At 34.4% G+C, this 23020-nt stretch overlaps 2 protein-coding genes across 10 annotated transcripts in view; one reads left to right on the top strand and one right to left on the bottom strand.

The window, feature by feature from the left end:
• pacsin3 (protein kinase C and casein kinase substrate in neurons 3) overlaps window positions 1-3790 on the bottom strand; it is a 44903-nt gene extending 41113 nt beyond the window's left edge. For 2 of the 4 annotated variants that reach the window (XM_051115019.1, XM_051115018.1), the window contains exon 1: window positions 3413-3788. The gene's annotated coding sequence lies outside the window, so the exon portion shown is untranslated. Of the gene's footprint in view, window positions 1-3412 lie in introns of all 4 variants that reach the window. The other 2 variants (XM_051115020.1, XM_051115023.1) reach the window with 2 other exon arrangements.
• A 2877-nt stretch (window positions 3791-6667) lies between these two features.
• The window catches only part of csnk1g1 (casein kinase 1, gamma 1), a 58842-nt gene continuing 42489 nt past the window's right edge, over window positions 6668-23020 (top strand). For 4 of the 6 annotated variants that reach the window (XM_051114658.1, XM_051114661.1, XM_051114662.1 and 1 more), the window contains exons 1-4: window positions 6668-6842; window positions 11638-11951; window positions 14948-14988; window positions 16211-16280. In XM_051114658.1, the coding sequence (XP_050970615.1) occupies window positions 11774-11951; window positions 14948-14988; window positions 16211-16280 (289 nt within the window). In that variant the 5' untranslated portion in view covers window positions 6668-6842; window positions 11638-11773. Of the gene's footprint in view, window positions 6843-7207; window positions 7270-7682; window positions 7767-11637; window positions 11952-14947; window positions 14989-16210; window positions 16281-23020 lie in introns of all 6 variants that reach the window. The other 2 variants (XM_051114660.1, XM_051114659.1) reach the window with 2 other exon arrangements.

The raw sequence follows: 23020 nt of genomic DNA on the forward strand, positions 1-23020 counted from the left end.
CAGTAATTTTGTTAAATATTTCTACTATTTAAAATAACTGCTTTCTATTTGAATATAATTTAAAACGTAATTTATTCCTGTGGTGTGATCAAAGCTAAATTTTCAGCATCATTACTCCTGTCTTCAGTGTCAGACACATGATCCTTCAGAAATCATCCTAATATGCTGATTTGCTGTTCAAGAAACATTATTATTATTATAATTATTATTAATATTATTATCAATATTTAAAACAGTTATTTTTCCAAAGATAAAAAAAAAAAAATAAAATAAAATAAAATAAAATAAAATTTTACATTTTAAAATATATTCAAATAGAAAACAGTTATTTAGTAAAAAGATTTCACAATTTTACTGTTTTTGCTGTACTTTGGATCAAATAAATGCAAGCTTGGTGAGCAGAAGAGACTTCTTTTAAAATCATTTAAAAATTTGAACTGGTAGTGTATATATTAAAAATAATATTTTAATAAATATAAATATTTATAATAAAATATTACATTTATATTAAAATGCTTATTATATATTGGCAACACAGTGTTGGAAAATAAGAGTTACTAAACTTTAGCTATAAAAATGACCTAATTCGACATTCAGAAACTACTGTTAATATAGTTTTCAATGTAAAGTATAGTTTTAGTTATCAATCACTAATTCATACAGATCACATTTTAAAGGACTTGCATCAGATGACGTTTTACAACCAAACTAACCATAAAAAGATCAAGTTATCTTACTGACCCTGTCACAATCATTAAGGGTTCTCGCCATGTTATTATTTTAATTTGTTTCTGCATGTTTCAACATCAAATCCATTGAACCCATAAAATTTTTTTTTAAAAGCATAATGCAAATTTTCAGAAAGACTATTTAGAACAATAAGACACCACCAGTCTGAAAGATCAGACACACGTGACTATTTTCCCCTTAAAACCGCAAATTTTCCTTCCTTCCACACATCTTCCTGGGAACACCGATCTGTCAAAGAATCCTGAATTTGGCATCGGGACAGCTCAATATAGCCCTGCTCTCAAAGGCTCAGTGCACTCTGGGTCCTTGTGTAGGCATGAAGAAAAACAAAGGCAGTTTTGTTCTCCACCCAGCGTCCTCCAGCACCACGCACAACAACAGAGATAGTTTCCTACGTTTGCCCCAGTGAGTTTAGTCTAAGTTCAGTCAGCATCTATGAAAGGTCTTCATGATTAAATATAGCAATACAAAAAGCATCTAGGCATAAGGCTTCATGGGAGCACAACAAAGACAGCTGAATGGGATCACCTGAGCTCACGCATCTGCAATTTAACTCTCTTCTCTTGAAAGTGCAGAACCCTAATTACTAAAGAGCATGAAGCCCTTGGCCCGCATTCAAAACAACGCACAGTCTAATCTCTGATTTAACTTTTACTGCACTTTGACATTTTGCAGATACGTTTTATCCAAAGTAACTTACAGAGTGATTTTAGAGGCCGTTGTACAATGATTATTTTTCACTGAACTTGCAATATTTGCTTTGGCAGTCTAATCAATTGGCATCAATTTCCATTCATTTGCATTCTGGAGTAAGAAAACAAAACAAATGATTTCTCCTGAACCTTGATCCTGTTTGATACTGTCAGTACAAACAGTGGTACAAATCCCTATTTGTATATAAATAAAAGATTATATATTCAGAATACAATTGTATTTGAGTGTTTCTTCAACTTTTGAAGTCCCGTGGGAATCTTTTAACCATACTTTAATTTATTTTGCAACTTTTCAATGTATCCTTTTATCCTTCACCCAGATTTTCAATCATATCAATATAAATTAGTAACATAACCTATTTCAATATTTGTGTAAATGATTTATATCAACTGAATTTTGCCCCACTGTAACATAAATCCACCAAATTTGCCCCTAAGAACATTTTTTAGTACTAACCGTACTATCAAAAATACAAGTACTGGTACTAACACTTGTGCTTTAGTACTAATTTACTAACAGAGTACTTTCTACCGAGAGACACTGATGCCAAAGAACACGCCTGAGATGAAATATGACAGATGTGATGCGTTCTTAACAATTTTTAATGTTTTTTAAAGGTCTCTTCTGCTCACCAAGCCTACATTTATTTGATTGTAAGGACAGCAAAAACAGTACAATTTTTAAATATTTTTACTATTTAAAACAACTTTTTTTATTTGAATATATTTTAAATTTAAGTTATCATCATCATTACTCCAGTCACATCATCCTTAAGAAATCGTTCTAACATTCTAACTTCCTGCTTAAAAAACATTCATTATTATTATTATTATTATTATTTTGAAAACAGCCAAGCATAATTTTTTCAGGTTTGTTTGATGAATAAAAAGTTCAGAAGAACAGCATTTATCTAAAATAGAAAACTTTTGTGACATTATAAATGTCTGTATCATTACGTTTAATCAATTTAAAGCATCCTTGCTAAATAAAAGTATTAATTTCTATAATTTCTTTCTAAAAAAAAAAAAAAAAAAAAAAAAAATCATACTGACTCCAAGCTTTTGAGTAGTACAGTGTAAAATGTTACAAAAGCTTTTTATATCAGATAAATGCTGATCTTTGGCTGATATCATCTTAAATACTGATAATGATAATAAAAAGTTTCTTGAATAGCAAATCAGCATATTACAATGATTTCTGAAGGATCCTGTGACACTGACGACTGAAGTAATGATGCTGAAAATAGCTTTGATCACAGGAAAATTACATTTTAAAATATATTCAAATAGAAAGCAGTTGGTCAAGTTTAAAAGTAAAAATATTTCACAATATTACTGAATTTGCTTTTTTTTTTTTTTTTTTTTTTCAAATAAATGCAGGCTTGGTGAGTAGAAGAGAATTCTTTAAAAAAAACATTAAAAATCTTACTGTTCAAGAACTTTTGACCGGTAGTGTATTTAGGATACATTAAATGTTAGCAATATTATTGGACAATACTTTAAATAAGGTGAGTGGGGGGTGTTTTAAAATTTATTTAGCAAAAACCAACAGGCCCAAGGTGCCCATATGTAAAGAAACACCCAGGTATATTTTGTTTTAATCACAATACAGGTAATATCAGTAGCCTGCAGACATTAGCCCCTTTCTTCAAATAGCAAAGGGTGAAGCCTCATCAAATTTCAAGGGATTTGTATGACTGCAGTGTCAAAGGAAACGGATGTTCGACGAACTTTGGGTAGCACAAAACAGGCTTACACATATTCTGTTAGATAAATACGTTACAAAACTTGTCGCGGACTTGTTTATTCTCTTTATCGTGTTTTGGCTTTATATTCTACAATGCCCTGGACAAAATAAACCCTTCACACACATACCTGAGGCAAAAATGTGTCCACTTAATCACCACAGAGACACTACATAACCGATTCAAATACTGAAATCCACTTACTCGTCGTTTCGCTCTTATCCAGGCGAAAACAGTTATGCGCTCGATGTCCCAAGTCGTCAAACTCTCCCGGAGCTCCTCAATGCGATGTGAAGCGGTTTATCTCCAGTACATTAACATGCAGACTGCGTTCAGAGCGAGAAAAGCGCCATGTGAATAAAAGTTGACACCGCTCAGACACCTTCCCTTTCTGCCATGGCAACCAAGCGGCGAAATAATATCTCCCATACACATTTACCAGGAGGCAGGATCAAGGAGAAACACTTTCAACAGGTTGTTTTTAGAAAACAGGCCCATCGTCAACAGTAACTCATAGCGTATATTCCACAGCAGCAGGCGCGTATGAGGAGTCTTCACGGATGAAATTAGATGCTGGGGCTCCGCATTATGCCCATTGATCCAATTACACGGGTTAACCCTTTCAGGTTCAAACAACTAACGGCGCAATATCTTAGCACTTGTACTTGTAGGGTTTTATATACTTGCTTTTTCTCACCTTAGTAAATACTGCTCTCATTACAATGTGAAAATTAAACTTTAAAGGTAAATAATATTTGAGGCTTTGGCAAGTCACTTAGTAATAATAAGAGCAACAGCGCCCTCTGTAGGCTGAGAAGACGATATTCACTCGTTTTAAAATCACTTGTCTTTTTGACAGAAGCTCATTGCGCAATGCAAACAAAAATACGTAAAAATCATTCAATTTAAAAAGCTACATTGATATTTATTGCCGCTGTCTACACAGCATATTAACAGCATATTAATTTTCAGATCAGATTAAGTATTAAATCTAATATAGAACAAGAAACAGGTAAAAGGTACAAAAGCTGTCATTAAAAAAATTGTTTATTATCAATAATTAAACATGTATATGTAATTAATACATCTGTAATATTTTAAACACATGACGACCTGTCCTTATCTGGCATTTATGAAGAAAAAAAAAGCCATCGCTCATTCAGTAATATGCTAAAAATTCTGTTTTATGAATGACACACTTGACAGCTAAATAATTTCAATAGGCTATTTCATAAATCACATACAGCAACAACTGTAAAACATAACAATAAATACATATAAAATTTTAAAATAGGTACACTACCAGTCAAACATTTTTGGATAGTAAGATTTTTAATGTTTTTAAAGAATTCTCATCTGCATTTATTTGATCCAAAATACAGCAAAAGCAGCAATATTGTGAAATATTCTTAATATTTAAAATAACTGCTTTCTATTTGAATATATTTCACAATGCAGTTTATTCCTGTGATCAAAGCTAAATTTTCAGTATTATTACTCCAGTCTTCAGTGTCACATAATTCTTCAGAAATCATGCCAATATGCTGATTTGCTGTTCAAGATACATTTTATATTATTATTATTATTATTATTATTATTATCAATATTTAAAACATTTGAGTAACATTTGAGCTTTTGTAACATTATACACTATACCTAAAGATTTTTATACTGTTCTTCTGAACTTTCTATTCATCAAAGAAACTTGAAAAAAAAAAAATCTACTCACCTGTTTTCAACATAATAATAATAATATTAAATGTTTTTGAGCAGCAAATCAGAATATTAGAATGATTTCTGAAGGATCATGTGACTGGAGTAATGATGCTAAAAATTCAGCTTTGACATCAGATTAGATTTTTTTAAAATATATTAACATAGAAAACTGTTATTTCAAAATTGTACTGTTTTTTTTGTTGTACTTTGGATCAAATAAATACAGGCATGGTGAGCAGAAGAGACTTTTAAAATATTTTATATATGTTTATAATGTTTATATGTTTTAAATATGTTATCAATCAATATGTTTAAATGTCTATGACTCCGTCATTTCTTAACATTTACAATAAATCCACCAGGAGGTGCTACACACAACATTATACCTTGTGGAGTAGCCTGTTCAATCACCAATAAAAGTCTGTAACGTTTGGGCATCTTCATGTATTGTCTCCAGTTATTTATAGCGGTATAACACAAATATAGCAGTGCTGCTGCAAACGAGAGAAATGAATATGAGATTAACTGGAGGTGATAATGTATGAATTAATCACTCAGTGTCGTTTATCACAGTGTCACGGCGAGAATTATTTGTTTGTAAGTTCATATGCATGCCTAAATGTTTAATTAGATGTCAATTCTTTATTAATTATTTCAGGAATGATACATATACTATGAATTAATTGCAATGTTGAGTGTAAACAGAGCATGTATTTTTGTTACTTTATTATTATTGTGTATGATGATAATGATGATCATTATTTTAATCGTTTTAAATTTGAATGCCTTATAAACACTTCAGGAATGTGATTTTTTGCTTAGTGGGTCATTTCTATTATATAGTCCCTTTTAATGTTACCACCATAAAAGTCTTAATGTATGGGCAACAAACAAATAACAAACAAACAATTAAATAATAATAATAATAATAAATTAAACAATTTGTAAAACCAGAAATCATGTCGTATAATTATTTACACAATTTTAATTTGATGAAACTATTAACATTTATTTGAACACAGATGAGTTTTACATATTTCACTACTTTGTTGGTTTGAGCATACTTGAGCTGCACTAACTTCTAACATGGAAAAGTTACAAAATATTTAAGATTATTTAATTGTTTGTTCTTTGATTTCTTTATTTAAAAAAAAATAATAATAAAGAATAAAAATAATAAATTTGATAATCAGTATATATTTCCCCGTGCACTCAAGTATTGGCATTTTCATCTTTGTAGTCTTTTGTAATATCCCTTTAATTAGCAAATGACAGGTAATAAATAAGATGCATTTTTTTGCAGGAAAGCAACATATTTCGTGAATTATTTGTTGCTGTGTCACATTGGTTTGTCTTATAATTTTATCCAATCCGTTTACACAAAATTGCATGTGCAGAAATGATTTTATAAAAGTGTCATAAGATGGACGTTTTTTTGTTAACATGTTATCTCTGTAATCAGAAATGGCTAGCTTTAGATCTTTATTTTCATCCTGTTAGGTTCCATCCTGTTAAGCATCCTGTTCATTTTCTCGCCACTGTGATCAAGCTGTGTTTAATAAAGCTTAAATACTTGAGCTTGAACAGAGCATATTTATGAAAGGCTATTTTATAGAAACGACAACACAGACATATTGTTGTGGAAGAATGACAGAATTCAAAAATGTATTGCGTAGCAGAAATGACCCTAGTGAGCGCAGGGACTTTTGTTTTGAAATCTCCTTAGAGTCCGAGAGCGGAAGTCATTTGGCGACAGCGAAAGGTTCACGTTACTTGCAGGAACACTAAAGAAAGGAGGAAAAGCGGGTAGCGGATATCAACAGTGATTTTATTCAGAAAAGGTGTCACGTAATCTACAGACGCTGGTATCTCAGTATTCATCTCCCCCTTGAAGCCTCTGGCGAAGTTCATCGTGGAAGTGAGTGAAAGAAATAAAGCTGCTATAGCTAACGAGCTAAAGGTGTTTGTCAAGCTGTTAGCTCCATTAGTTCATATTGGTTAGCTGACTGGTAATCCTGCCTATAATTCACGGTAATCTTGATTGATCGATTGAGGTTGTAATCTGTATTCAGTGTTTGAACAATAACTGCGCATCACGACTCGCCCTGTGTCTCATATTAGCGACAGAAATGAATAACTTCATGTTTCTGTTCGCTGTTTAGATGAGATAAGCATCGATATCTCGCCAGCTCGATTGATTATCAACAAAGCAGTTAAATATATTGGTGTTGTGGACAGCTGGCAGGTGATTTGTGAAATATCGTGTTCCTTCTTCCTGTTAAGGGCTGAAAACATTGAACACTGAGGCTTCTGGCCCGCAGCAGGAGGAAAGCTCATTCAATGTCGTGAGAAGGCTTTATTTATTTATTTATTTATTTATTTACTGGGCATTTTATTTACGTTTATTTTGTTGAATCAATTATATGGATATAGGTGTTGTTTAATATTTAAATCTCTTTTTTTATTTCATTTATATTTTTTATTTGTGTTTTTATTTATTATTTGTTAGAAGGCTTTTGTCCTCACTGGGGGACCATTAGAGAATCCATTACAGAGGTCTGAGACTCTGGTCTTCGTAGAAAGATGTGTGTTTAGAAGGCTAGTTCACCTTAAAATGAAAATACTATCAGTATTGCTTTTTTTGTGTCCAAAATCAGACTGCCTTAGTTGCCATTCATTTTCTTTGCGTTTTTTATCCATACAATTGTGGCTGTCAGTCACACATAAGTACCTAACACCTTTTTGTTTCTCACTGAAGAAAGAAGGAAAGACGTACACGTTTGGATCAGCATGAGACTAACTGAGAGGTTATTCTGAATTATGGCAGAATTTTCATTTTTGGGTGAGCTGTCTCTTCAATAATTTCATTTAATAATTACATGTCAGTGGCTGTGTAATCGTTCATTGATTGTTGATTTCGTAGGCCTTGCCCAGAAATGTTAAATGTGTTTAATAAAATTCATATTGTTCTATATTATCAGATTATATATATTGTTTGGTTTGTAACAGGTGGTGCTTGTAGTTTGACCAACAGTCATGAACTGTATGCGAATATTCCACTTTTAGGAAAACAACGCTTATGGCTAATATATGTTAGAAAATTAATGCTAAAAATGCATCAAAGATGCCTATAAAGTTTAATAATCATTCAAATTCTATAACTATAATGGCACAGAGGAATGTGTTTTTTTTGTTTGTTTTTTTTTTAAGCTGATAAAAACATTGACTGCCGATCAGAATCCACCCAACTTTAAAGCCGTGTTTACATTTAATAAAGATAACTAAATAGGTGTTCACACCAAGGATAACTATAATTACAAAGTTTTAATAAATCAGCACCACGACTATAATGATAATAACGCAACATTGACCGCCAATCCAAATCCACACGATTTTAAAGGCCTGCTCACATCAAGAACGACTTGTAAAATAATTGTAATTATAACTACATTAGTATCCACGCTAAAGGAAGATAGCGTTCTGTTATCGTCCATTTATGTTGTGTGCTTCTTTAAATACTTGAGCACTTGGGTGGATTTTAATTGGCTGTCAATGTTTTTATTGTTCTTTCACTGGAAAAAAAGTGATTTCAACAGTATAGATGTGTTGTGGAGACCTATCTAATTTTCAAAGAATTAGAATGATTATTAAAACTTAATAGTTGCATTGTTAGTTGTCATAAACAACGTCTTATCATCTGTTGGTGTGGGCGCTAATAAAGTTGTCATTATAGTCATCGTTCTTGATTTAAATAGACCTTGCGTCAATGTATATGTTTCTGTATTGTATTGAGATTAACAGATTTTTGAGTCAACCGATTGATTCTGAATGTCAATATTGAAGGTTTTTCGCCTCGGTGATCACCCCCTAAGCACAGAGCGTGCTGTCTTACTCAGGGATTCAGGGAAGCATTTCCTCACTGGTTGTGTCACAATAGGAATCCCTCCCTGATGCCCGGCTTCCTCCTGAGCTAATCTCTTTTCAAAAGGTTAATGATTTGAGATGAGACATCTAATGGATACAGCATATTGCATTAGTGCTGCATCACCGATAATCACAAATAATGATGCCATGGGCATTAGAAATACGTCAAAACGTATGCACATTTGTGCGTTTATATTTAGTATAATTCCAACCGCTATTGTTTAGCATGGCTGTGATGCGGATGACATGAGGAACAATAGATCTTTATGTCATATAGGTCAGTTGAAAGCACTTCAGTCTTTTTGTTTAGGTTTCATTCATCAAAATCAACTTCTCTTATTCTTCTAATAGAAGCTTATGGCTCTTCAGTAGATCTTGTGGTTTTGTTGTCATGTTTTATGTGGCCACAGCTGCCCTTGATTGTGCCTTATTGCTTGTATAAGCGGTAATTTGCTGTCACGCTCTCATTAGTGACTTATGATTTTTGTTGTGCTGAGATCTTTTTTGCTTTTCAACTTTGTAAGTGACCCATATCTGTCATCTGTGAACAGACCTGCATGCGCACATTTATCAAAACAACATCATGTGCTCTGCCTGCATGCACACATGATGACAAAAAGCACTGTATTTGCTGGTTAGTCCCTCATGTATTGTGAATTATAACCCTAATGTTGATGCACCAGATCTTTTTTTTTTTTTTTTTTTGACCAAAACACTGTTAGTTTAGGTAATTAAAATTAAAATGGTTAAAATTAGAGTAGTTCACTTCCAGAACAAAAAATTACAGATAATGTACTCACTGCCTTGTCATCCAACATGTTCATGTCTTTCATTCTTCAGTTGTAAAGAAATTGTTTTTTGAGAAAAACATTTCAGGATTTTTCTCCATATAGTGGACCTCTATGGTGGCCGCGAGTTCAATGCAGTTTCAAAGTAGGGCTGCACGATTAATCGAATGCGTTTATAAGGCGCGCTTAGTCAGTAAAGCCGGTACTTTGATTAGTAGTAAAGCTCCATCACGTGCGTTCAGCTGGAGCGGCAATTAATACACAGAGCCGTAAATCACTGACAAGCTACGCCAAATCGTGCTCATAATCGAATGCGATTCATCTGCGATTATGAGCGTGATTTGGCGTAGCTTGTCAGTGATTTATTCAATTTCAAAGGCCCTATTTCAAAGGGCTCTACACGATCACAGCTGAGGAATAAGGGTCTTATCTAGCAAAATGATAGTCATTTTTAAAAAATTAAAAATAAAAATACTTTTTAACCTCAAATGCTCGTCTTGTCTAGCTCTGCCACGTGCATGTGTGCTCTATGTACTCGAAGCTGTATTTAAACTGCATTTTGGAAGTTCAAACTCGCAGGCACCGTAGAAGTCCACTATATGGAGATAATTCCTAAAATGTTTTCCTAAAAAAAAACATAATTTCTTTCCGACTGAAGAAAGACATGAACATATTGTATGACAAGGGAGTAAGTACATTATCTGTAATTTTTTGTTCTGGAAGTGAACTACTCCTTTAAGTTAATGGGTTTTAGTGTACATTTTTAGTAATTTTTACTCTGTATGAAGTTGTGTTCTTGTGATAAATTATATGCAGTCTTTGTTATGTGGCAAAATGGCAATAAGTTGACTCTCAATATTTCATCTGAACAAATTCCTGCTTTAGCATCTTTTTTGTTCACAGCGATGATATGCTAACACAGTCAGAATGCTTCATTGGAGGAGCATTTGGAATTAAACGTTGTTGTTTCCGTCAGTTTAGGCCGAAAATTATTTTTTGCTGTTTTGGCCTAATACATTGGCTGATGAGCTAATACGGTTAGATTGACTTATTTTGTGTTGTTTTTCGTAAAACACATTCAACATATTTTTAAAGTCAACAATGAAAACTATATCAATCATACACTCAAAAATAAAGGTTCTTTATTGGCATTGATGGTTCCATGAAGAACCTTTTGCATCCATGGAACCTTTTCATTGCACAAAAGGTTCATTATAGTGGAAGAGTGTTCTTTAGATTACTCGCATGTTTTTACACTAAAAATATATTGGTTCTTTCAAAAACTGGACACTGAAAGGTTCTCTGGAGAACCTAAAATGGTTCCTCTATAGCATTGTTGCAAAAAAAAAAAAAAGGTTTAGGTTATACTATTTACGTTCTTAATACATATTTCTGGTCTTATTGTGGTCAATTCATCTGTACAAAAATGTTTTTCCTAATTTTTTATGTGAAATGTAATGCCTTCAAAAAGTTTGACTTATGTCATGATAAAAATTAGAAGATGATTACAGTCTAAGTTAATTACAAATATTGCAATTGTTATTGGCACAATATAGATCAGATTTGCCGTTCTAAGAAAAGGTTAAATATTGGCCCATATATTTAGCATCATACATTTGCTCTCACTGTCTGCCAAATGTGATGTGGCTGATTGTATAATTAGAAAGGAAATTGGCTGATTTTTATCTGTGGCTGACCAATTATTCCACCCCTGGATGAAGCCTGTTTCCGACAAAATACCTACTGGTAAAATGTAATTTCTTTAGCTGTGTTGCTGCAGATTTTCCAGAGGTGAACCATTGAACTGAATGTTCATTTGAATTCAATTTTGGCATTGCCATTTAGAGTGATATATTTTAGTTTTGTGAGCTTGTTTTAGTGAAAAAAAACAAAACAAAACATTGGTTAATTCACGACTTGATGTAATGAAGAAGTAATGTACTTTTTGCACTCTGTTATCATGTTCAAAACATACTCAGATCAGATGTTTCCTTTCCTCAGTGTGCTGGCAGCAGTGACTGGTTCAGCGGCAGCGGTGCCAACAGCAGTCGTCCCATGAGTTTTCTTTTGGCCTGAGCTGTCTGCTTTAGGCTCCGGCCTGGTTCGTCTGGATCTCTGTGCCTCCGGCGCCGCAGTCATGGATCACCCCAGAGAGAAGGAGGGCGAGAGGCCGGTCAGGAGCAGTAAAGTGGCCCAGGGGCGCAGCGGGCACTCGCGGCCCTCCAGCTCCTCCACTTCTGGGGTCCTTATGGTTGGACCAAACTTCAGAGTTGGCAAGAAGATCGGCTGTGGCAACTTTGGAGAGCTGAAGCTCGGTAAGAGAAGCCATTAGTGTATTAATCGTTCACAAAAGTCTCCATGGAGCAACTAGGGGTGAAGTTCTTTGCTCAGAGGTGCCAAGCAGGAGTGGATCTCAGGAGCTCAGGAGTTCCTCGGTCACCATCATTAGTCAGTCCATTGGGGAACAATGACTTGAGTCATGTGAAAGGTCCTTAAAGCTGAAGTGTTTAATTTGTGCACTGCTAGTGGCAACAAATTGTATTGCAAAAATAAAGTGTTCACAGAGGTTTACTTAGAACATGCCTCCCTGATCTATTAGTTGAACAAACAGATTGGTTGAGTAGATCTGTTTGGGTTGTGATGCTAAAACAAAGAGAGAAAATAAATGCACACTTGCCTTTCAAGATAGACTTTTAAGTTCTGCATAGCTTAGCATGAACATAACAGTATGAAGAAATATTTTTTTTAATTCTGTCATAATGATATTGGAAGCAGATAATACAATGGCTTTTTTCAAATGTTATACACTATGCTGGGTTTTTTTAATCTGTTCTGACGGTTTTCTTCTGTAATAATAATACCATATCACTTTTCTTGAGACTTTTACCTGGAAACAATATTTTTGTAATATTTCAGTCATATATGTCAGCCCGGACGAGGTTGTAAAAATTCTGTCATAATCTATTACCCGTCATTTTAATTTTTATATTTTAATTATAATAACACATTTAATTTCTTTTATTTTTGTTCACATTTTCAGTTTTAATCCTGAACCTACAGGACCATAGCACAGTGGTTAAAAACAACAAAATACACTAGGGCTGGGTAAAAAACAAACAAACAAAAAAAACAAACGATTTCTCGATTTTAATAGATTCTCATTTTAATGAACCAATATCGATTCTTAAATCCCAATCAATCTTTTGGTCTATGCTGTTTTCAGTTGATGAATAAACAGTACATAGTTCGCCTCCCATCCAATAAATCGCAATAGTCTGAGCTCTTGTTAGTCTTGATATAAAACAAAGTCTCAGACTTTCATTAGGAAATTCAAGCAATAAATACAGTTTTGCCGCTATTTAATGTGGCGTGATAGATCACTGTAGATAAAGTGGGTAAGCTACTCTCCTGTGTGCATAATCAAACACATAGCAAAAGATTCGTGACAGTTTCGTTTTTGTTCTGGATCACATGCTCTGCTGCCACACTGGAGCACCAACTGGACAGGGGTAGGAATTGCAGCTACAATTTACAATGGCTCACCCTCAGTGTAATCTGTCAAAGTGACGGACGGCCGTTAGATTTTTCCGTCACTGATTTAAAAAAAAAAAATAAATTCCATCAATGATGGACAATTTTCAGTTAATGCAAACTCTGATGTCAGCCACCATATTGGTTATCAGCTAATGGTTGCTGGCCGATGGCAATTATGTAAACAAGAATTGCTGAATTTCAGAGAATTGTAAACTCGCTTGAAATTCACATGTTCAATTTCACAAGACCTGTCACTCGTATAGTTTTGAATGGGGAAAAATGCAACGCTTATTATGGCCGGAAAAGCCCCGCCTTCAGAATAAATGAGCCAGTTGCTAATGGTAAAGTCAGCACGTCACTGCATCTGGCGTTAGTCCCAGTTGCTATAGAAACAGTCAGCATTCTGAGACGTGCGCTCAGTACTGCGCATGTGCGCTGGCTGATCTCGCCTGAAAAAAAAAAAAGCTTTTTTTTTTTTTTTTTTTTTAACGCTACTGGAGCATAAGGAACAGAATTTATGAGGCAGTTCTTGTCAGATTTCAAATATGAAATTTAATTGTAAGCTTGGTAAACAGTTTTGGAAAATCTGATGTTTCCCCATTCAAAGATATAGGAGCTGCACTGCCCGAGAGGCATTTCACAGATGGCTGCCAAGTGAAATTTTCAATTTAATTCAATTTCTTGCCTTAAAGGGACTTTAGTCCCGCCCTGTCTTCCTGTTTCAGTTGAAATTATGGAAACACATAGCTGCGTGTTTCAAAGCACTTCAGTGGACCTTTAAAGAAGTCCACTTCCAAAACAAAGATTCACATATAATGTACTCACCCCCATGTCATCCAAGATGTCCATGTCTTTTTTCTTCAGTCGTAAAGAAATTGTTTTTTGAGGAAAAAAAATTCAGCATTTTTCTCCATATAATGGACTGGTATGGTGCCCCGATTTTGAACTTCCAAAAGGCAGTTTAAATGCGTCTTCAAACGATCCCAGCCGAGGAAGAATGGTCTTATCTAGTGAAACTTTCTTTTATTTTCATTAAAAAAAATACAACTTAAATACTTTTTAATCTCAAATGCTCATCTTGCCTTTCTTTCCCTGAACTCTGTGTATTCTGACTCAACACAGTTTGGTATGTCGAAAAACTCCAATCGAATTTTCTCCCTCAACTTCAAAAATCATTTCAAAATCATCCTACATCGCTGCAGAAGTTCTGACACAGTCTTTGCAAAATGAACATGCAAAGAAGATCAAACAGCCTTAACAAAAAAGGTAAAAAGAGATATAATATGATTTCAAAGTTGAGGGAGAACATGAGATTTTCGACATACCCTAACTGTCATGAACCAGTATTAATTAAAATAACAGATCGTCATGCTAGATAAAACCCTTCTTTCTTGGCTGGGATTATTTACAATCGCATTTGGGATTTGAAGCTGCATTTAAACTGCCTTTTGGAAGTTTAAAATCGGGGCACCATATCAGTCCATTATATGAAGAAAAATGCTGAAATGTTTTCCTCAAAAAACAATTTCTTTACGACTGAAGAAAGAAAGACATGAACATCTTGGATGACAAGGGGGTGAGTACATTATTTGTAAATTTTTGTTCTGGAAGTGGACGTCTCCTTTAACTCAGCTCTTTTAAAGACTTAATATAGGCAGAAATATAAAAGTTGATAATGTTAAGTATAGGTGAAAATGTCCATATTGTTGCATCCATGTTCAAACTGTATAATTTTAGTTGTAGTTGATCACGCTTTGTCTTTGTTTTACTTTTTTAGGAAAGAATCTCTATACAAACGAGTATGTTGCAATAAAGTTGGTAAGTACATTTGTTTATCATTTGCTACCTAGTGATTATAACAGCAGAAGCTGGTATTTAGTTGTAACATGTAGTTGTTACGTCTAAGCATGTCTGTAGATCTGGAATCTAGCTCTGAAGGTTGGTTTTGTTCAAAGAAAGCAACTTCAACAGATGTATTTTAGACAGACATTCTAGGAAACTGAAACTACAAGAATATTAGACCTAGGGGTGTAACGATACATGTATTCGTACCGAACCGTCACGGTACAGACATCTCAGTTCAGTGCATGAGGCCTTACAACGAATACAGGCAATTCACCCTCAATCCAGTAATGCAACACTGTGTTATAACCGTCAGCAGAAGAACAGCAAATGCTGTGAGTTGCGCATTTGAAAACAAAGCCCACTACACAGTGATCATGTGCTGATTCTGAACACGTCTCTCACTGACAAAGGAGTATAACGTTACTTTAAAGGCTTGCGTATTCAACTGTTTGCGAAATGAAGCTTTGTGCTCGTGTGTCCTACCTATTTTTATTTGGCACAAATCCAAATATTCCATAATTTTTCCATACTTGCCATGTATCCAAATGCTAAACTATTATTTAGTATGTAAATTATAGGCTTTGTACCTCAGTTGCTTTCCAACATTGAAACAATGAGGCGGGCGCGTTTGGTTCACTATTTTATTTTGATAAAGTACCATGTACACGTCGGTGCGATTACTTAAACCGTTTCCATATACCAGCAAAATCAACTTAAAACACTGTAACTTATTGTCTTATTAATAATTCATCACCGTAAAAGGTCTTTTGTAAATTAAAGAAAACAAATAGGATGTCACTTTCTGCCATTTGAGTTTCCTTTGTCACAAAAATGAACTGCAACTCAGCATATGTAGGTTGAGTTATATATACACACACACACACACACATATATATATATATATATATATATATATATATATAAAATATTTAGTGTCTGTTCAAAATTAATGAAAAGAAACTTAGCATAGCAAGCATAGTGGATTTGTTGTTGTTGTGTTTCTTGTTGTACCAAAATCGTATTGAACCATGAGGTACGTACCGAACCATGACATCTCTGTACCGTTACACCCCTAATTAGAACTGATAAGTTGAAGATGATGTGTGAAAATAAATACATTGTGTTGCTGGCTGGAACTTAATGTGAACAAGTAAAAGTTAATAAAATGTTTATTTTATTCCTGCCACTCTTAAAGGAACCTGTGAAATCGAGGGCCCCACAGCTACATTTGGAGTACCGGTTCTACAAAACGTTAGGCAGTGCAGGTAAGATTAGAGTTGGCACCCGCACTGCTGTAACCTGCATTTACCTCCTTTGTTTACTTAAATGATATTCATTTCATGTGTTTTCATGTGCTGTGTTTTATATTTTTGCTTTCATATCAGTGTATTTGCTCATTGTATCTCATCTGCCTTTAGCCTTAATCTTCATATCCAGGTGTCTGACTTTGTTTATACTGCGCGTAGGCTTTGTGACGGGGATTTACGGTTATTTTTCTTGCTTTGAAGCCTGCAGTTTCTGAGCAGGTTTTTTTTAAGAAAGTTTCCTTTGTATTGGATTGAGGATTTTTTTCCCCTCTGGAGTATCTGACATGTTGAGTCATAGCTTCAGTTTTGATCTTGCAGAATGGTTTGTTTTACTACAGAGCCTAAGCTTAGAAAAAAAAAAAGGAGATTAAAATGTACTCGCTTGCTACAAACTTCATGTTTTGCCTCACCAACCAGTGGTTGATGAATAGAGAAAACTTGTCAGCAATGATCAGATCATGTTAAATATATATTTAGTTAATCTGACAAAGAAATTCTTCAGGGTTTTTCTTCATAGTATATTTGTCTCAGTGAAAGGCCGCCGCCTCACAAAAATGTCAAACCCATTGTGATGTTGTTCCTTATAATTTTCATGTCTTTTGTACTTCATTGTTTTGATTCCTTTTTTCCCCAACAATTTTTAAGTAGGTGTAAGGCACAAATGGAGAAGATATAATGTGGTCCAACGTTAGAGTTTCCATCCATGTCATTTTATGCAAATTTTAAAATGTTGCATCAAGATGGCAATACATTTTCCTATGATGGAAACCCATTTATCAAAAAGCTCATAAGTCATATATACGAAATGTTACTGTAAGTGTTTTATCTACTGTAATGACTGTTAAATAAGTAGTTTATTTAAATTATTTTAAATAAAAATGACAAACAAGAACAGTAGATACAATTTCTATGTACACTACTGCTCAAAAGTTTGGGATCAGTGCTCATCAAGACTACATTTATTTGATCAAAAATACAAAAAATAATAATAATAATAAAATAATAGTAATAATAATACTGCAAAAGTAATTTATTCCTGTGATGCAAAGTTGTTAGTCCAGTCTTAAATGTCACATGATCCTTCAGAAATCATTCTAATATGCTGATTTATTAGAATTATCAGTGTTGGGAACAGTTGTGCTGCCAAATATTTTCTTTTTTTAATATAAGTTAAAAAAAATACAGCATTTATTCAAAATATAAATCTTATCTAACAATGTAAATCTATGCTATCACTTTTTTATTAATTTAACACGGCCTTGGTGAATAAAATTACTAATTTCTTAAAAAAAAAAAAAAAAAACATGTACAGACAAACTTTTGAACAGTAGTGTATATTGTTAGAAAAGATTAATTTTTTGTAAATAAATGCAGATTTTTTTAAAAACTTTGTATTCATCAAAGAATCCTGATTAAAAAGTATCACAGGTTCCTAAAAAATATTAAGCAACACAACTACTTCCAGCAGTGATAATAAATCGGTATATTAGAATGATTTCTGAAGGATAATGTGACATTGAATACTGGAGCAATGATGCTGAAAAATTCAGCTTTAATCGCAGAAATAAATTAGATTTTTAATGTATATTAAAATATAAGAACGTTGTTTTACATCGTAATAATATTTCACAATATAACATTTTTTTTCTGTATTTTTGATCAAATAAACACAGCCTTGATGAGCATAAGAGTCTTCCTTAAAAAAAAAACATTACAAGTCTTACTGATCCCAAGGTTTTGAGCGGTAGTGTATATTTTTCACCATCTTCCCTAAAATTGATTTTGTTATGTTGCGTTTGTGGGATGTGGGATGAAATACTACAAATTTCTCCAGTATTCAAATTTTCTGAATGTCTTAAATCTGTAGCTTGAATGGAAACGTTGTTTCCATTGGGCATTACAGCGTATTTGTCCAAGTGCTTGTCCGGTGTTGAATTATTAATTCTCTGCATCTGTATGTAAATACATGCCATTTTAACCTCAAAGCTGCTAGACTGCTCTGCTATAGTTCAGAGATCACTCAGTGACTTTGGTTTGGTTTGGCAGTGGTTCCACTCTCTGTCTTTTAGCTTTTTTAGATGCATACCATATTGAAGGAAGACTCAAACTAGTGGTAAAACATTCGTCTGCTAGGTAGGTTTGATCTCTTCACACTGCACTTTGATTCAGTAAGTGGCAGCTTGGGAGTCACAGACCAGCGCAGTGATGGTGTTACCCTGGTGACATAACGTAAATGCTCTGTTCAAATGTCTGGATGATAACAGGCCAGGGGGTGTGGCCTCAGACTCAACTCTTCTTGAGATTCACACAGAGTCATTCCTCAGTCAACACATCATATGAGTGTATTAGCATAAGAAATATACTCCGCAGCAGCTGCGTCAGCAAGACGGTTCCTTGTCATGCATAGCCAGTTTAGTGTGTTTGCGTTTAATAGATAGCTAGAAATTTCATTATCATCTGAGAGGGAGTTCAGAATTCGGTGCTTAGTAGATCTGGGTGTCAGTTATTTCACAGAGGTTATACTAACATAAGCATAGATTTTGGGACGTGGTGCGTACTGTTCTCATATTGGTTTCTAAGGTCTGGACAAGCTTTACAGGAGATCCCACTGGAATGAAGTGAAAATTTCAGTGAACAGATTTATATTAGGATGTTTCGTAAAAAGGTGCCCATAAAATACTAAATACTCATTGAATATTATTCTAATGCTGGCTGGACTGAATTTTGATGTGATGCATTTTTATCAGCTCCTTTTTTCTTTATAGAAATGTAATTATGCAGTGACATGATACTGATTTGCAGTGTCTGCAGTTTTTAATCAAGGCAAATGCTTCTGCTTCTCACAGTCAACCAAACTGAGAAAAGCCTGAATTGACAGCCATTACAACAGATTATATTAGTGAATGTGAACAGAACTGTTACTCATGTACATTTCTGCGAACTCTATAATTGCATCTGCAATGTCCTTAAATTAAATGTTAAGTTAGTGGCATTAATTCACCTAACGTAGGTGTTTTTTTATGGCTGGTTTAATAAATGTGAGACAGACCATGGAATGGATAAAAAAACAAAGGTCTTAAAACACATTTTTTTTTAAAGAGTACCCCAGGTATTAAGATTGTATGGCTTAATATAACATAAATGATGTCTCTTACTGAAATATGTTGCACGAAACCAATGAAAGAGTTAGGTTATTTAAAAAAATCCACATAGTTTTATACATATTTTGGACTATGGGGTGCACCATTATTTCAATGACGTGAAATGGTTGCGTTCAGTGAGCTACTGCCGCTACCTATTGCTGTTTTTAACCGCAACACACCTCAGAAAATAAAATACGGATACAATGCCACATTGTGCTGCTTTTGGTTGTAATTTTAAGCCGAAGGACAACAAGAGAAGTGATGTAAGTCTTAACTGCTTTTCCTAACGATATGGGAAGATGACTGTGGACGAATAAAACTTCCTAAAGACCTGCATCTTTGTTCTCTCCGCTTTATCCCTGATGCCTTTGAGGCTTTTAGTAGACTACAGCTAGAGCTTACAAAAGAGCTTACAAAAGGCAGAGACAAGAAATGCTAGATGCCATCCTGGCAGGATGTAAACATGCCCAAGCTTGTCATGACGATTGTCAAGAGTTTCTCAACATGGATTTCACTCGATATCTGGAGCTTGTGGGGAAAACTGATGGTACGACATTTGGTTTAAGCCTACACATACATCCGTTGTTACCTGTAAGCTCTTTTAGTAGCTGTGGTCATTGTATCAGTATTGTATTTTGAGTTGTGTATTCTGAATTCTGTTAAATTGTGGTAAAAGCGGCAAAAAGGTAGCGACAGTAGCTCATTGAGCACACCATTTCACATCTAAATGGCGCCCACGTAGTCCAAAATATGTATAAAATGATGTGGATTTTTTTTTTTAAATAATGTAAATATTAAATGGGTTTTTTACTACATATTTCAGTAAGAGAGGGGTCATCAGATGCGAAAACTCACTTATAAAAGTTGTTTGAATATAAATGTGTGTTGGCAGTCATGGTACACAACCACCCTATAATGATAAAAATACACCCAGTTGTTTTTTTTTTAAAAATCTTTATAAGTAATATCCCCTTTTTCAAATCAAGCCATTCTCAGCATCTTGTCGATTTGATGTCACACAGACCAAGGCCACTCCCACGATAGTAGACCGTCCTGAGTGAGCTGTAAACACTCTGACCGCCATTGTGTCAACTCCGGTGCAGGGGAAGACAAGCATGTCTCAGGTTGAGCGATTGAGGTGTTTTGTTGTTGGATGTTATGAACATAGCAGTCGTCATTCACTCCCGACATCTGATCCGCTGAAAACGCAGAGGATTATTGCTACTTTCATTTTTGAAGGAAATTCGCAGATCCCTGAACTACCTAAATGCGTCTATGTTCGCTTAAACCATTCATGATCCATGATTCACCTGCAGCAGAAGTGACTTGTAAGGGGTTTTTTATGCATTTTTGCAAATCGCCTTTCCTAATAATGTGCTGGTTAGCAAGTTTCGTGGCTAAATGTGGCTAAAGTAAACGGAATGGCTCAGAGAGGGGTGAACAGAAGAGAGGGGTGGGTTGAGCAGAGTTCATTAGCATTTAAAGGCAAATGCAACAAAACAGCTTGCTCTGAAAAGGGATAATTTTGACAAGGTAAAAAAGGGTTTTTTATTTTATTTTATTTTTTTTGTTGTTGTTGTTTTTTTTTTTTTTTTACACTACCACTGAGAAATTTTGGAATTTTGAAAATTTGGGTTTGGAAGAGGGGAGAGAGTCAACTTTTGCTCTCATTGAGTTAACAACACAAATAAATGCACAGCCATTTGCACTCTGCATCGAAAAACATATATATGAACGTGCTGTTGCACCTCTGTTAACTTTTTAAGGCTTATTTTGCCGCATTTATATTCCTTTTGATGAGTTGCGTCAAGGAGTTGTAAAAAACGCTATTACACTTACTTTATGAATGAATCGCGTTTGTGCTGAACTCTTACAAAGCAAACAAAAATAAACACTCTCCTTCGATCCATTAACGTTTCTCTCAGTTAATGTAAGCAATCTCACAGTCTGAAGCATCTGTCATAGCAAAGCAACACATGCTGTCGTGAATAATTAGGCGAAGCATCTTCTCATAGGATAAGAACACGCGGCCTCATGAATAATTACGAGACACCGACGCGTCATTGATGTACTATAGTCTGTTGCCACGTCACAAACTCTGACGTCAGTATAATGTAGATTTTAAACCCGGAAGATGAAAATAGCACAGAAAAATTAACCAGTTTTCTCCAACAATTAAAATCAACAGATGCTAACATTGTCATCTATGATGTGCAACACAAACACCTCTGCTAAAATCTCAGAAAAAGTAGTCTGGGGTTTCATGAACCTTTAAGACATTAACAAATCATATCAACTTGTGGAAAATAGGCATCCGATGACACCTATAAGTTATATTAAGCCATACATGTCATAATACCCAGGGTTCCCTTTAAAAGCTAAACTGATTTTAAAGGGATGTTTCAACCCCATGATTTACTCACCCTTAAGCCATCCTGGGTGTATATGACTTTCTTCTTCCAGACGAATACAGTCAAAGTTATATTAATAAATACCTTAGCTCTTCCAAGCTTTGTAATGGCAGTGAATGGGTGTTGAGATTTTGAAGTCCAAAAAAAGTGCATCCACCCATCATAAAAAATGCTCCACACGTCTCCGGGTGTTAATACAGGCCTTCTGAAGCAAATTGATGCATTTGTATAAAAAAAAAAAAAAAAAAAATCCCTATTTAAAACTTTATGAATCGTAACCTCTAGCTTCTGCTAACTGTTGTACGGACTTTGCACCATGTGGAGTACTTTTTATGATGGATGGACGCACTTTTTTTGTGTTGTACGCGTGTTTACACGAGAGTCGCAGATGGTGAAGTGTAAGCTCCGGTGAGACTCGAAGAATGCAGAAGTGCATTGAAGAGAGCAAAACAAAACAACGGTCATGAATTAGAAGTATAAAATGAGGATTTGTAAACAAAAATGTTGGAAGATTTTGATATAAGCCAAGAAGAGACTGATTTTCCTTCCAAGTTGCTGTAAATAACTTGGTTCTTGTGAGATTAGCATATTCTCACCAGAGCTTACTGTTCAAGTTTTAGATATGGATATTTTTCTTGCACACACACATTGATTCGCTTCAGAAGACCTTTATTAACCTGTCTTGTTCTGTGGAGTACTTATGATGAATGGATGCACTTTATTGGACTTCAAAATCTCAGCGCCCTTTTACTGCCATTATAAAGCTTGAAAGGGCCAGGACATTTATTAATATATCTCTGATTGTATTCGTCAGAGATAAGAAAGTCATATACATCTAGGATGATTTGAGGATGAGTAAATCATGGGGTAATTTTTATTTTTGGATGAATTTTCCCTTTAACTTGAGTGTAGTGTTGTGCTCAAGATGCAAGCTCAGCAGTCAAACACATCCATCTAGTGCATTTACATAGCAAAACAATGGAAAAGCAGTTCAGCAGATTGAAAAAACAGTTTCTGTGCAAATGGCCCCTAATGGCTGTTAAAAACTCCGCTTTGCCTCACAGGAATAAATTACTTTAAAATATATTCAAATAGAAAGTAGATCATTGTAATCATTTTACGCTTACACTGTTGTACTGTATTT

Source organism: Labeo rohita, chromosome 7, assembly GCF_022985175.1.
Source record: "Labeo rohita strain BAU-BD-2019 chromosome 7, IGBB_LRoh.1.0, whole genome shotgun sequence".
NCBI classification, from domain to species: domain Eukaryota; kingdom Metazoa; phylum Chordata; class Actinopteri; order Cypriniformes; family Cyprinidae; genus Labeo; species Labeo rohita.